The 13,709-nt window shown below is 49.4% G+C and overlaps 1 protein-coding gene across 1 annotated transcript; it reads left to right on the forward strand.

The window, feature by feature from the left end:
• The first annotated feature begins 846 nt into the window (after window positions 1-846).
• On the forward strand, window positions 847-13,443 carry LOC148595949 (cytochrome P450 4B1-like). The gene is made up of 12 exons (XM_088536875.1): window positions 847-1,059; window positions 4,550-4,694; window positions 5,430-5,474; window positions 6,085-6,212; window positions 7,218-7,342; window positions 7,736-7,887; window positions 8,962-9,068; window positions 9,533-9,723; window positions 9,924-10,057; window positions 10,613-10,677; window positions 12,756-12,838; window positions 13,262-13,443. Exons 1-12 carry the CDS (start codon window positions 856-858, stop codon window positions 13,428-13,430), a joined length of 1,548 nt encoding a protein of 515 aa, XP_088393001.1. The 5' UTR covers window positions 847-855; the 3' UTR covers window positions 13,431-13,443.
• Window positions 13,444-13,709: the final 266 nt, after the last annotated feature.

Below are 13,709 nucleotides of genomic sequence, written 5' to 3' on the forward strand. Positions count from 1 at the left end.
GCGGGCCCCGCCGCGGCTGCGGGCGCTCAGCGGGGCCGCGGCCGCTGCCCCCCCGGCGGCCACACACCCGGCGCCGCCGCGCGCCCCGCCTACGCCATGGCCGCCCCGCCGCCCGCCTGCCAGCAAGCGGCGCTCCCATTGGCCCGCTCTCGCCACGCCCCCGCCCCGCCTCGTCCCCGCGCTGTAAGGGCGCAGGCGCCCCGCGGGGCGGGGAAGACGCGTGTTCGAGACCCGCCCCCGGTGGGAGAGCCGGTGCCGCCGGGAAACCGGGCCGGGAAGGGCCTCGGGAGCCGGGCTTGCACCGCGGTCCTGTGTGCAGCGGTCCCACGGATACATGGGATACATGGATGCAGGAGTCACACAGATGTAGGGATCACGTGGACGCTGGGGATATACAGATGCAGGGGCCACACGAATATATGCGATACGGATGCTGCAGGGGATACACTCCTGATAAAGGATCATACAGAGATACAAAGATCACACAGATGCAGGGATCACACGGATCCAGGGGATACACGGATGTAGGGATCATGCATATGAAAGGATAACATGAATGAGATACACATGCATCACAAGCATGAGATACACGGATGCAGGAGTCACAGAAATGCAGGTGTGTCGGGGAGGCGTGTGGGGCCCGGTGCCCACGGCTGCCCCGTGCTGGAGCTGGTGCCAGGGCCGGTGCCAGCGGCGCCGGAGGCGGGCGCGCTCTGCGCTCGGTGCTCTGCTCCCAACAAGGGCTGCCGTGATTCGGTAGCCGCGCGGACTCCGATCCTGCCCCTCCTCACAACACAGGCTGAGCACGCGGAGCAGGGCCCCAGCCAGGACGGTGGCACCCGCGGCAGCGTCGCGATGAGCGTCGCCCTCGAGCCGGGCATGAAGCCCTCCTGGCTCGGCGTGGACGTCTCCCGCGCGCTGCACCTGGCCGCCGTCTTCTGCCTGACGTGCGTGCTGCTGAAGGGCATCCAGCTCTTCCACCGCAGACGGGAGCTGCTCCGAGCCTTCGCCAAGTTCCCGGGGCCCCCCACCCACTGGCTCTTTGGACATGTCCAAGAGGTAGGAGAGCAGCTGGATCTGCGTCCCCGAGGCGGGAAGGCGAGGGCAGGAATGAACTAGGTGCCTCTCTGCCAGCAAAGCAGTTTCCCCAAGCTGTAGGTGGGGGAGGGCAGAGGGCAGATGAGATTGATAGGAATTATCACTGTCATGCTGGAGAATTCCTTCTCCTTATGCCAGGGCTAAAGGGAAGCTGGGCGTCTTCTTCTCCTATGGCAGATAAGCTGCTTTGTCCCCGCCTCGGTGATGGCTACCGGCTCCCTCCGCTGAGCGCTGCACGAAGGCAGCGCGCGGAGCCTGCTGCAAGGGGCAGCGAGGCAGCCGGCAGGCAAGGCCGGAGCGCCGCGGCCACGGGGCTGCCAGCCGGCAGCCTCTGCTCTCACGGCCCCGCTGCCCTGCAGAGCATTGCACAGAGAGACATGTGCCAGGAGCAGGGCCTGCAATGGGAGCTACGAATCACAGGCATTGCAGCTGGGATTAAACCTGTCATTACCTCTACCTATAAAAAAACAGGAGGCTTGTTTTGGCACTTGCGGCACAGATGATTTTCACCGAAAAAGGCACGTACCCGCAAGGATCAGCATGGCTGCATCTGCAGACATGTTAGTATAATTTACAGGAAGCCCCATAGGATATAAATGAGCTACTTTTGTCCATTGTATGAAGGGAAAGTCTCCTCAGTGCCTGCTAAAGACTATGCAAAATCAAGCACTGCATTTACAGGCATTTTATAAAGCATTTCGTATGCAGCTCTTGCCAACTGCAGCTGAATAAAGTACATTTGCTGGTTTGTCAACTGTGACAGTTGGAATGAGATTCAACATTCTGGTTGCTCACTCACTCATCACACTGCTCTGTTGTTCACAGTTCAGGTTTTACCTTGGACAGCATTTAAGGAGGAAAATTTGCTGATTAAATGCTGCTAAACTCACTTAGTAACAAAAAGTCATTAATCCCCTGTGAAATATGTCAATTTTTAAGCCACATGCAGAATACAGAATTTCCATGCACCTTTATAACAGTAAAGAGGACGTAGTGGAGAGCCTACGTTCAGCTATATTTGGAGAGAACACCGAGATCTCCTATTCTAATCCATTGATTTAAAATAATTCATTACCAATATTAATTCAGATCAAACCCTCTTTTTATCAGATCCACTCAGATCCTACCTCAAATACATATAACAGGCTTCAGCTGTTTCTCTTGGAAATATGTCAGTGTTTGTTTTAAGGCACTCTTAGGTATGAGTATCTATTTAGCCAAATCACCCAGTATATGTATGGATATATATACATATAAATGGTGTAAAATATCTGACGATGTCATGGAAAGCTATTCTATCTCCTTCAGGTCTATTTGGAGAAGAAGTGGAAAATGTAACTTCATTAAAACTCAGAGTCCTGCTTTGGGCAGATAGCATTCCCTGCGGTAACGGTTGTTGGGAATTATAGGAGGGAAAGGGAATATAACCCGGGGTCAAGAAAGGCTGGCAGCCTCCGGTGATTGTCTGGCCTCTTTTAGCACCTGGTAGAGGAAAACAATTTTTGAATAAGCCCAGGGCAGTTTAGTGCTCAGATTGCAGCATTGAAGATTGCAGATTGAAGAGCAAGAGATTTTGTTCCCAGCCTGGAGGACTTTATTCCCTCTGCTCCCTGCACACACTTGGCATGGAGACGTTACAGATAGAGGTTAATCACCTTAGGCTGACATTTCCATTTGGATAAACTCAATACACCCTGTGCCAGCAAGAGGATAATTCCCTCTGACACAGATTAAATTGGATGCTCGTGCTCCAAGATCAAGGCAGGGTCCAAGGTCTTCTCTCCCTTGGACTTCTTCCATCCCTAGAAATTCAGGCACAATAGGGTTTTTTCAGCACCTCTCACTTACTTCCACCATGTTTATGCTTCTTATTGCCTGATGACAAGCAAAAGTGCCAGCAAGCACCTCGATGGGAATTTCTGTTGTTGAAGTGTCACTGCACTGAAGGCATGGGGGCGCGTCCCGTTCCTGCTGACATGGTCAGGGTAAACGCTAGCAGGTGGGTACTGCGGAGAGGTGCCTTCTTTTCAAGGAAATTGTTCAGTTTGGAAGCTGCAACCGGAGAAATGTACGTTTCTTCTCAGTAATTTCCAAGTCTTGAACACAAGAAGTTGAATACATGAACACTGGATGTAGCTCTTAGGACATGGGGCTCTGCCAGATGCAGGGCGGCTGCTGGCTGTGCCACGGGTGCCCACGGCCTGTCTGCAGCACGAAGGGAGCTCCGGGCAGACAGGCCCTCTGCCCACACGGCCACTTTTGCAAGGGTGGCTGGTGCAGGGGTTGTGCCAGCCATGGTCGAGAGAGCTCAGCCACATAGATGTGCCATCTGTGCGTGTTGTTTTGTGCCCTGCAATAGGCCGTCCTGCATCTCTCCGGGGTTAATTTGATTTTTGTAGATCAGAGAAGCCCGGCTTCTTTGATTCTTTGAGTATGAGGGTAGCCAAGCTCAAAGATGAACCAAGATAACCTAGCAATAAAGAAATTGGGCCAACGTTCACTGGACTTGATAAACAGGAGCTGCCGTTGCTAATTTCTACATCAGCATTAATTTTCAAATTTGTGGTAAACGTAAGTAAACTTCAACCTTAAAGTCAGTTCACTGTCATAGCTGGATTGGATCTCTGCACAGATTGCCTGCTTTCACAGACTAATTTTCATTCAAGGAAACAGCTCATCTCCTTTTCTCTTTCTGTGACTTCAGACCTTTCCATTGAGACTTCTGAGTAGTTCTTTGTTTTCTGGTGAAATCGTGTTTCTCAGAAGGAAACTTTCAGAGAACAGAGATGAAGCCTTCTGGGAGTGGGATGGTGGTCCACTGCATATTAAATTAAATTCCTGAAAATCCAAGAAATATTTATTTGAAGTTATGAACCAGTATCCCTTTGTCTGTACTCTCTGGCACTGATTTTAGACTATCAAATTTTACCTGAACTCAGGCCTTCTCCATGTAAATAGCTAGAGATCTGTGGAGCAAGTTTTCCAGTCAAGGACATTGTTGTACCTCAGCAGCCAAAGCAGCCATGCAGCTGACTGCCCTAAAGTGCTGCTGTATTTTGTCATTAACAAAGGGTTCTAATTTCTCACCAATATTCAAGTGAGAACATACCTTGATGTCACAAAACGTAGATGCTGACTGAGGTAAATCTGATTCTCTTCTGGAGTATCCATGGCGATAGAGAATGTAACATACATGCACTGGTAGGCAAGGTAGGCCATCATCTGTAAAGGTATTCTCGATGGTTAAAGTCATTTTATATGGGAGAATTATTTTATATGAATATCTATTTCTCACAATACGCAAAGCCAGTGGGATCACATGTTGTTTGTGATTACCTGTTCTTGTGATGCAGGAAGTCCTAGAGCTTTTTAAGAAAATGTGGGTTTGTTTTTGTTTTTCTTTTTCTTCTCAATCTCAGTGTCCTCTCTTTTTCCTTTTCCGCAATTACAGTTCTTGAAACAGGAAGAGATTCTGGACAAGGCAGAGGCATGGGCACAAAAGTACTCATGTGCACACCCAAACTGGTTTGGGAGTTTCACTGCTATCCTGATTGTCTCAGACCCCGACTATGCCAAGACCCTGTTTGCCAGAGCAGGTAAGGGATGCTGCGTTCAATGGTGGAGCAAGAGCGGCAGAACTGCAAATGCCAAGAGAGCAAGTCACAGCAAAGTGGGGTCTCACAAATGGGTTGTCTTGCAGAAATCCTCTAGAGGTGGCCAATTTTACCATTATTTCACCTGGGTCCCACACCTTTGTGCCTGAATCTTGGCTGCTTCATGCACAGAGTTGCAGTTTCACTAGCAGGGGCTGCCTGGCTTCGACCGAGTCTGTCTACCCAAATAGCGTTCGTCCTCTCAGCTGTCTATCCCCTGAAATCTGAAGCATTTCTGATTTGCAAATCAATTTTCCTCAAGCTCCATCAAAAACAGTGTGTCTTCTTGGTGCCTGATGCCAAGGAGAGAGCTGCTGGGAGGTTTTTATCAGCTACAGGGAAACTTGGCTCATGCCCTCACCTCATACAAGGGAGCAGTATGTTTAGTGCATTCTAAGAGAACGTGCTAAGCAGTGCTGTTAGGAAAGGAAAATCATTTATTGCCCAGCATATTCATTGGACTTTGGATGTATCTGCTCTTATACATGAGTCTTCCAATTGGGCCAAAGAGTGTTTGTTGAGAAATACAGATTAATTCTGATGGGATGATACCAATTCTGTTGCATCCCAACCCAAAGCTGTATCCCAGAGCAAGCTTTAAGGAGAAAACAAGTAGATTGATACTGGTAAAATAGTTACATTTTTTTTTCTTTCTTTCTTGTTGGATTTCTTTTACAGATCCCAAGGATAGCATAAGTTATAAGCACCTTATTCCGTGGATTGGTATGTATTCCCAGGACTTTGGCTACCACGAATCTTTCTGAAGTTAGCCAAAGACATACTATAAAGAAGCATCATTGCACTTGTTTCTTCATACAGTTATAGCTACCCTGAAACTTTCATGTTTATTGAAAAAGATGCTAAATAAAGCTGCATTTTTATGCTTCTCAGAACGGAAGTTCAGATACCAGGCACACGTAAAAATAGGAACCACCTATGTGCCTTTGTCCATGGGAGAAACTCAGATTCAACACCACCTTTCAGAGGACCAATGTAAAATTAATCTGCAAGTTCCTCTTCCTCTAGGAACATGGACTTTCTTTTGCAGCATTAGTGCTGTGTAGTTTTGATCCTGCCAAGAGCCAGGTGTGACAGCTTTTGACTGGTGCTTCCAAGCTGTCCCACCTGGTTGTGCCTGAGAGGTGCAGGAAAGGGTAGATAGTGAAAACAGAAAAGCTTTCTTGGTTTGCAGAAAAGGCCCTTTCAAGATGTGGGTGACGTTCAGTGAGGTTCTTGTTTCGCTTTACTCCAGCTGTGTAGGCACATGAAAGTTGTCTGCCTGCAGCTGCTGAAATCTCAAGTGACATGAGCTCCATTGCCTGTGTTTCCCCAGGGAAAGGATTACTGGTCTTACATGGGCCAAAATGGCACCAGCATCGAAAACTTCTGACTCCAGGGTTTCATTTTGACGTCTTGAAACCTTATGTGTCGCTGATGGCAGAGTCTACTAATGTGATGCTGGTAGGAATGATCCCCACTCCTGTCTTCTGTCCTGCTTTCTTTGTGTTGCTCCTGGCTGGTTAGCAGTGAACTGTTGGATCAGAGTTGGAGTACTCACCACCCGCATAGTTGATAACCGTGAGGACAAGCTTTGGCTTAGTTTAGCTTTCTGAATTGCCATGAGTCACTAGCTGCAAGCTGAAAGGAATTAATGAGCTCAGCTGCTTTTTGGTTTTGCCCTTTCTCAACTTTTGAATCCTCTAGTTCCTCACAGCTCCTTATAGACAGAGAATCAGCACAGTTTGCTTTCTCCCACAAGAGTTTCTCTAGGGATCATCCATGGGAGGAGCTGAGCAAGAGCTCCTCTCTTATATGCTGGGGAAATACCATGGAGGAGAGACAGTAGGATACAGGAGAAGCCTTGAACAGAAGCTGTATCTTATGCAGCGAAGTCCTATGTGCTTGCAAGAAAGACCCATAAAAAGCAGGTTTGATGAATGTCTAGGCAGTATCCAAGAGTGCCCAAGCCCAGTGTGCTATCCAACACGGCACTCTTGGCCCCTGTCAGTCATCAAGAGCTCTCAGGTAAGCGAGAGCAGGTCCTGAGCAGATCGTCTGGGCCATGCGGGAGGCCTGGTGCGGTCTTGGACTCCAGGAAGCCGTACACAGACCCCAGTCCTCCTGAGCACCGAAGCCTCACAGAGCAGAAATGCCTCACTTGTGTCATTGCCCAATCCACAGGGAACGGGGGATACTCACTCCTTGGTGAAGGGCAGCTCATGAGTCTCTGTGATTAGCTAAGAAAAGGCTGTTTGTACCCAGACATGTTTTGACCCCAAACAAGTTGGAGGCTCAGATTGGGTTCTGGCTTCTCCTCTCTGGGATTCCAAGAGAGCCTTCCAAACAGATTTTTTCCATTTTTTTCTGGGACATAGCGCTAGCTGAGCGCTCATTTAACTGGAGGGTCAGGGCAGATCTTGCAGAACAGCTTTTGACCTTCTCACCTGTGTCTCTTCCGGGCACTAGGATAAGTGGGAACAGCTGATCAAGGACGGGAGACCTGTGGAGCTCTTTGAGCACGTCAGCTTGATGACTCTCGATAGCATCATGAAATGTGCCTTCAGCTGCCAGAGCAACTGCCAGACCAACAGGTCAGTGGTAACAGGTCAGTGGTGGCAGCTCCAGCCCGGGCCAGAGGTTTGCTGCTTGTGAGGGCCCTGTGCAGGCTGCTTGTCACGAAAATCTCCTTTTCATTTGAAGGATTCTCCAGCTCACACTAGCAGGACAGTTCAGTGGCAAGAGGGTACAGAAGTCCCCTTTTCCTGCAGGCAGAAGAGCTTCTTCCAAATCCCATATGAATGGGGTTTATTAATTATCAGGCCCTTAACAGCTTTTTCAGTGGGAGGTTCTCTGGGGCACCTCAATGGTTTGGACATCTTGCTGTGTCCCCTGTGGGACTGGGGATCAAGAGAGCTGAGAATGTGGGGACTCATTGTACATCCCACCACAAGCAGCAGAGTAAATCCCATTCGCCCATTTCCCAGGCAAAACAGCTACATCCAGGCTGTGTACGACCTCTGCTTCATGGTGAACCAGCGACTGCGTATCTTCCCCTACCAGAACGACATCATTTACTGGCTCAGCCCCCACGGTTACCGGTTCAGGAAGGCCTGCCAGCTCGCACACCAGCACACAGGTAGTCCCTTCTCTTCATCCTTTCCTGCAGGACAGGTAAAGGCTGTCAGAGCCTTCCAAAGAGCAAGCCTGGTCCAAGCACTGCATCTATCTCATCTCGTGTTGCTGCTCCTGCCTCCATCGTAAAGAAGCTCCATGCAGAACTGGGAAGTATTGAAACTTCATGAGATCCTGCATGGCAGCCAGAGGCGATTTCGTTACTTACCTCCTTGCCAAAGCAATTACACTGCCCAGAGCCTCAGAACAAGGATCTGGAGTCTCTGTGCAGAGCTGCAGTGCATTGAGTGGGGCAACAGCTCTGACCCAGCAGATCTGGCACATTTGGTTGCTGGTTCGGCTCTGGTGGATCCTGTTGTACTCAACAGAATTATTCACGGGCCTTTTGCACCCTCCTGGCAGTGCTGGATGCCACATGCAGCACAGCTGGCTGGATGGCAGCATCTGGGAGGAACCAGCATCTCCAGGAGAGTCTGTGTGACCTGGGCTGCCTGGACATGGTACCAGTGAATACAGTGTGTGCATAGGAGGCTCAGGGGACTCCAAGTCCTTATATTGAGGCTCAAAACTGTTGCTTACCTTCTAGTGTTGAAAGAGTCTTAGAGAACTATTTTCCAGCAATGATTCATGTTGGACATGAAGATTTGCGGGAGTCTAATAACTCTTGGATTACTGGAGTACAATTCCCTCTGGGAACCCTCCTCCTAAAGCACCAGTGAGTGGTGAGAGGGAGACATCAGTCCCACAGACAACAACAGAGGAAGGAACGGTTTCTTTCCCATGCCATGCATGATTTAAATGCAGATTGTGTGGGTAAAATAGGCCAAGGAATCTATGGTAGGCCACGAAGAAGATTGCAAAAAAGAATTGCCTACTGCAGCTGGTGGCAATGTGCACATGATTTGTTGCCATCCTACTGAAAACACGAGACTTCCTGGGGTACAGAAAAGCAAGTGCCAGATGTGAGGAGGTTCATCTAAATGGAGATATCTCCTTACACCCTTGGGTGAGCTCTGCCTTGGAGGAGTGGGCTCAGCATCTCCTGCTGCTACTGAACCTTTCCCTCTTTCTTCCTCAGACAAGGTGATTCAAGAGCGAAAGGAGTCTCTTAAGGATGAGAAGGAATTGGAAAAGATCCAGAAGAAAAGACACTTGGACTTCCTGGACATTCTGTTCTGTGCTAAAGTGAGTGGTGGGGAGTGGGTGTACAGCCCCTCATGGCCATGAGAGGACACAATCTACCAGGGTGGGCAATAGAGTCTGTCACAAACCACCATAGTCCTAGGGACTACAAGAGCCATTAAAACGGATACAATCAGCCTAAAAGTGGGTCCCCTGTTCTAGTCAGCTGAGAAGGGGGCAAGATGGCCTGATTTTCCTCTCCATGTCTCTGAAATGTTGATAGTGTCTGTTGAGGAACATAACAAGGACAGAAATTTCAGAGTCTTGCCAGTTTAAATGTAAAGGGCAAAAGGTGACCAAGGGGTTTTAAAGCAAAGGACAAGGGGTCCTGAGCCAGTCTAAGCAGAGATTTGGATTGCCTTGTATGTATCCCAAGGGCATCCTCACCCTTCCTTGCAATAGCTGGAAGACTGTAATGTTCCCTTGTGGGTTAACCTGAGCCACTGAAAGTGTCTTTGGGCTGTTAGGACGAGAATGGATGTGGTCTCTCCGACGAGGACCTGCGTGCTGAGGTGGACACGTTCATGTTTGAGGGTCATGACACCACAGCCAGCGGCATCTCCTGGATCTTGTACTGCCTGGCGTCACACCCGGAGCACCAGGCGCGGTGCAGGGAGGAGATCCAGGGGATTCTGGGAGACCGGGATACACCTCGGTGGTGAGTTTTCTCAAGGTTGTTCAGAGGTGTCCTGGGATCCCTGGCGCGTGCAGCACCCCATGGAGTGAATGCTGTTGGCCCCTCCATTCCAGATGGTTGGCAAAAGCAAGGGGCCTGCGCAGTCACAAGTCCAGCGTGCCCGTGGGTGCAAGCTGTGCACCTGCAGCGGGAGGAGCCTCACCTCCTGCCTCTGCCTTCAGGGAGGACCTGGGGAAGATGACCTACACCACCATGTGCATCAAGGAGAGCCTTCGCCTTTACCCTCCGGTACCCGGTGTAGCCCGGGAGCTCAGCAAACCCATCACCTTCCCTGATGGACGCACCTTACCAGAAGGTCTGCAAATCCCCGTCCCTCTTTACATCTCAGCCATTACTTCTCCTCTGAGACATCAGATGTGTTCTTACTATGGAGATGTGGTGTGGCATCTCTGTTGCAGCTTTCCTGCTGTAGCTTTGTCCAAAGGCCCATGTTATCCTGAGCAGGAAAGAGGCAGCTGTTCACCAAGTCTGGCAAAGCTGCAGGTGGACGGCAGCAGGTTGCCAGCAAATGGTCCTGCCCTGACTTGCAGAGTGAGGATTAGCCTGTACTGTGCTTTTCCTATTTTTCTTAAGAGTCATAGAAGCAGGCAATCTTGGTGGGGAAGGCGAGGCACCTATGATGCCGGTGCCTGGCTAATCTGCACCTTCTGGCTGCCTACAGAATCCAACAGCTAAGTAAATGGAATATTTGTAGGATGAAATACCCACTCCTTGGAAGTCACTGACAAAACTCTCATAGGCTTTGAGTGGGTCAAGAAGGCTGTGCTGATTTAGACAGACTTTTGTGTAAGCAAGCTGCAGCATTTTGCTTTGTCACTGAGCTCTTTTCTCCTCTTTGGTTGTTTTACAGGTACAGCTGTTGCAGTAAGCATTTATCTTATTCACAGAAACCCAAACATATGGAAAGATCCTTTGGTAAGTTTTCTTCCACCCTTCTAATGCTTTTTCTGCTTTATCCCGTGTCCTCTAAAATGTCTTTGGCATATGTTACTAGGATAGCAGAGGCTTCTTGGTGCCGAGCATCTTTGCCCACAGGAGTCACAGCCCCCAGGAATTTCATGCATTCTCACAAATGATTGCCTTGTTTTTGTCTCTGAGATTGGTTGAAAAGCATATTCAGACTGTGCCAGCCTTCCCCCAAGTCTACCTTGGTAGCTTTAAAGAAAGGACTATTGGATGTATCTAGATAGACCTTCCAAGTGCAGGCTTGTAGCTTTTCTAGCTCTCTGTAGAGCACTTTTTCAAGAATCTCCACTCTGTACTTAAAACGTTCCAAATGATGAAGAGCTGGTCACGTTCCCCAGGTCAGTTGTTACCATGGTTCATTCCACTTATCACAAAAGAAACGTTTTCTTCTCTGTATTTGTCCAACTTTGATTTACAGCCCTGCACATTCTCCCCTCTTTCCAATGGGATTGCTCAGAAATTAGAGGGTTGGATCCAGCGCTTCTGCACATACCAGTGTGAAATGTTGCAGTTTGAAAGCCGTAGTGGTAGTGGTGGTGGGGGGGAAAGGAGATATCAAATCAGTATCAGATTCACGAACACTCCATGGACCGCAGGTCCGATCACCTTCTAGGAGCGAATCAAGTTCCCAAATAGCGTAATCACCTATAAACTCAACTCTGGCAGTATCGGATTCATGAACAGTCTGTCAACTGTAGGTCCGATCGCCTTCCCCAAAACAAGTAGCCGAGTTCACAAACAGTATGATTTGTTCAAATGCAACATTTACAAAGCAGGTTTCGGATGTCAGTACAGGAAATCCTCTACTAGAGCGTGAGGTTTTAGCTAGCTCTGATGTACAAATGTGCAATCAACACTCACCCCAGAAGATGGGAGAGGGCTCTCAGTCTCGAGTCTCCTCAGGCGGCGTCCTGACGCAAGGGGAGGAAAGGGGGATCAGCGCATCAACTGATCCAGAATTTATGATGGTTTCTTCCCTCTCACTCCTTAGTCTCCTCAGGCAGCGTCCCGACCTGAGGGGAGGGAAGGGGGATCAGCCCGTCGACTGACCCAGGAGTTATGATGGTTTCTTCTCCCCTCACTTCTTAGTCTCCTCAGGCAGCGTCCTGACCTGAGGGGAGGGAATGGGGATCAGCCCATCGACTGACCCAGGAGTTATGATGGTTTCTTCTCCCCTCACTTCTTAGTCTCCTAAGGGAGGGGAGGGAAGGGGGATCAGCCCGTCGACTGACCCAGGAGTTATGATGGTTTCTTCTCCCCTCACTTCTTAGTCTCCTCAGGCAGCGTCCCGATCTGAGGGGAGGGAAGGGGGATCAGTCCGTCAACTGACCCAGGAGTTACGATGGTTTCTTCCCCCCAGACTTTTCATCCTTAGTTCACCATTTATACTTTTCTTTACATTCAGTTGGAGCTTGAGTGACTAGAGTCATACTTAATATTGTTATTGATTGGTGAAAAAGTTTCTCGCTTTCAGTTAAAGGTGCAGTCAAGCGAAAATCTAGAGCGCATGCTCAGTGAGGGGTGGTCGTACCTCGGAGGCGGGTAGCTTTTGGGATGGAGGTATGATTTTTACATTATAATGAGCAAAGTTCAGGCAAAGTTCATCTGAAAGAAGTGATTTGCCACCTTTGCTGGCTCAGCACTGGACTTGTTATCGTATATCTCCCATTAGACAGCCACTGTGCAGCTTGGCAGCAGCCCCGCACAGGGAGTGGAGCAGAGTTTAGGCGCGGCGTCTTCACCCTGCTCCAGCCTCCGTTACTCCCCTTTGCAGCTGCGAGGAGGGCAGATTGTGTTGCCTAGGGAACCGTGGAGGAGCTGAGTCCCGGCCTACCAACCATCCTGGAAGTGGCAACTGCGCATCAGCCCAAGCAGGCCTCTGTAATGCCAAGACTTCTGTTAGGCCCTAGTTTTCCTCTCAGTTCCTGCTTTCAAACAATTCTTCCACAAACACTTCTTCCACAACCAGTCAGATCTTTTTTTCCTTAAATGATTGCTGTTTCTTCCTGTGCATACTTCATTTCCAGATGTTTGATCCTTCACGCTTTTCTCCTGAGAATGTGTCTGGCAGACATTCCCATGCCTTTTTGCCTTTTTCTGCTGGAATAAGGTAAAATACATTGAATTGCTGAAGAATTACGGGGAGAGGAATGGTCTCTTCCCTGAAAACTTTAGTCTGATGAGAAAGTGCTGCTCTTATAATTTCCATTGCGGGAGCACATGGAGACCCATCAGAAAGCAAACTGTGGGCCCTGATGTGCTGGCGTGGAGGACAGAGTGGTTTTAGTCGTCCTGTCTCAGCATCTCCTCCAGATACCACCATAATACCTAGTGCAGAAGTCTCCCTCGTCAGCCCACGTGATAGCTCTCCTTAGCAATCACATCTGGCCAGAAGCAGAAGTAATATCTTTCCCGTGCAGTGAGAGAGGCTGAGCTGTAGGATCGTTGGGCCCTTTTGTTAAGGCTCTGTTTGATGGATTCTGCTTGGCTTTGGTTGGTTTCCTGCATCCCCTGAATGTCTGTGTCCTCCCAGGAACTGCATCGGGCAGCAGTTTGCCATGAACGAGATGAAGGTGGCTCTTGCACTGACCCTGCTGCGCTTCGAACTCTCCCCCGATCCCTCCAACCCTCCCTGCAAGATACCTCAGATCATCCTTCGTTCCAAAAATGGGATTCACCTGTACTTAAAGAAAATCCGCTGATGCTGGAAAAAGGGCTCACTGTACATGGAGGAGGCATCGTGGCGACGACGAGTCAATATTTCATCAGGCAAAAAAGGAAAGGCAGGATTCAGGGATCTGGATTCCTGATTTCTGTGCTTCCTCCACCAGCCTTAGAGCCCTTTCTGGCTTGGAAGCCTATCACAACCTTTCCATTTGAGTTACATGATTACCTGCCGTTTCTGCCAGGCTTTTCGTCACCAAACTCTGTCTTTGCTCTCATGTCTTCTCCTGGTCTTTCCCATTGCCTTTCTACCTGCC

The sequence above is a fragment of the Tinamus guttatus genome, unplaced genomic scaffold, assembly GCF_059628265.1.
Source record: "Tinamus guttatus ecotype Peru unplaced genomic scaffold, ASM5962826v1 Tinamus_guttatus_pri_ptg000044l, whole genome shotgun sequence".
NCBI lineage: Eukaryota > Metazoa > Chordata > Aves > Tinamiformes > Tinamidae > Tinamus > Tinamus guttatus.

What these genes read in the sequence shown, in the direction of transcription:
- LOC148595949 (XM_088536875.1), top strand. Translation starts at nt 856, where the DNA reads ATGAGCGTCGCCCTCGAGCCGGGCATGAAGCCCTCCTGGCTCGGCGTG. An exon ending in GCACCTTATTCCGTGGATTG is followed by an intron (nt 5,475 to 6,084) that starts GTATGTATTCCC and finishes GTGTTTCCCCAG; the next exon opens with GGAAAGGATTACTGGTCTTA. An exon ending in ACATTCTGTTCTGTGCTAAA is followed by an intron (nt 9,069 to 9,532) that starts GTGAGTGGTGGG and finishes TTGGGCTGTTAG; the next exon opens with GACGAGAATGGATGTGGTCT.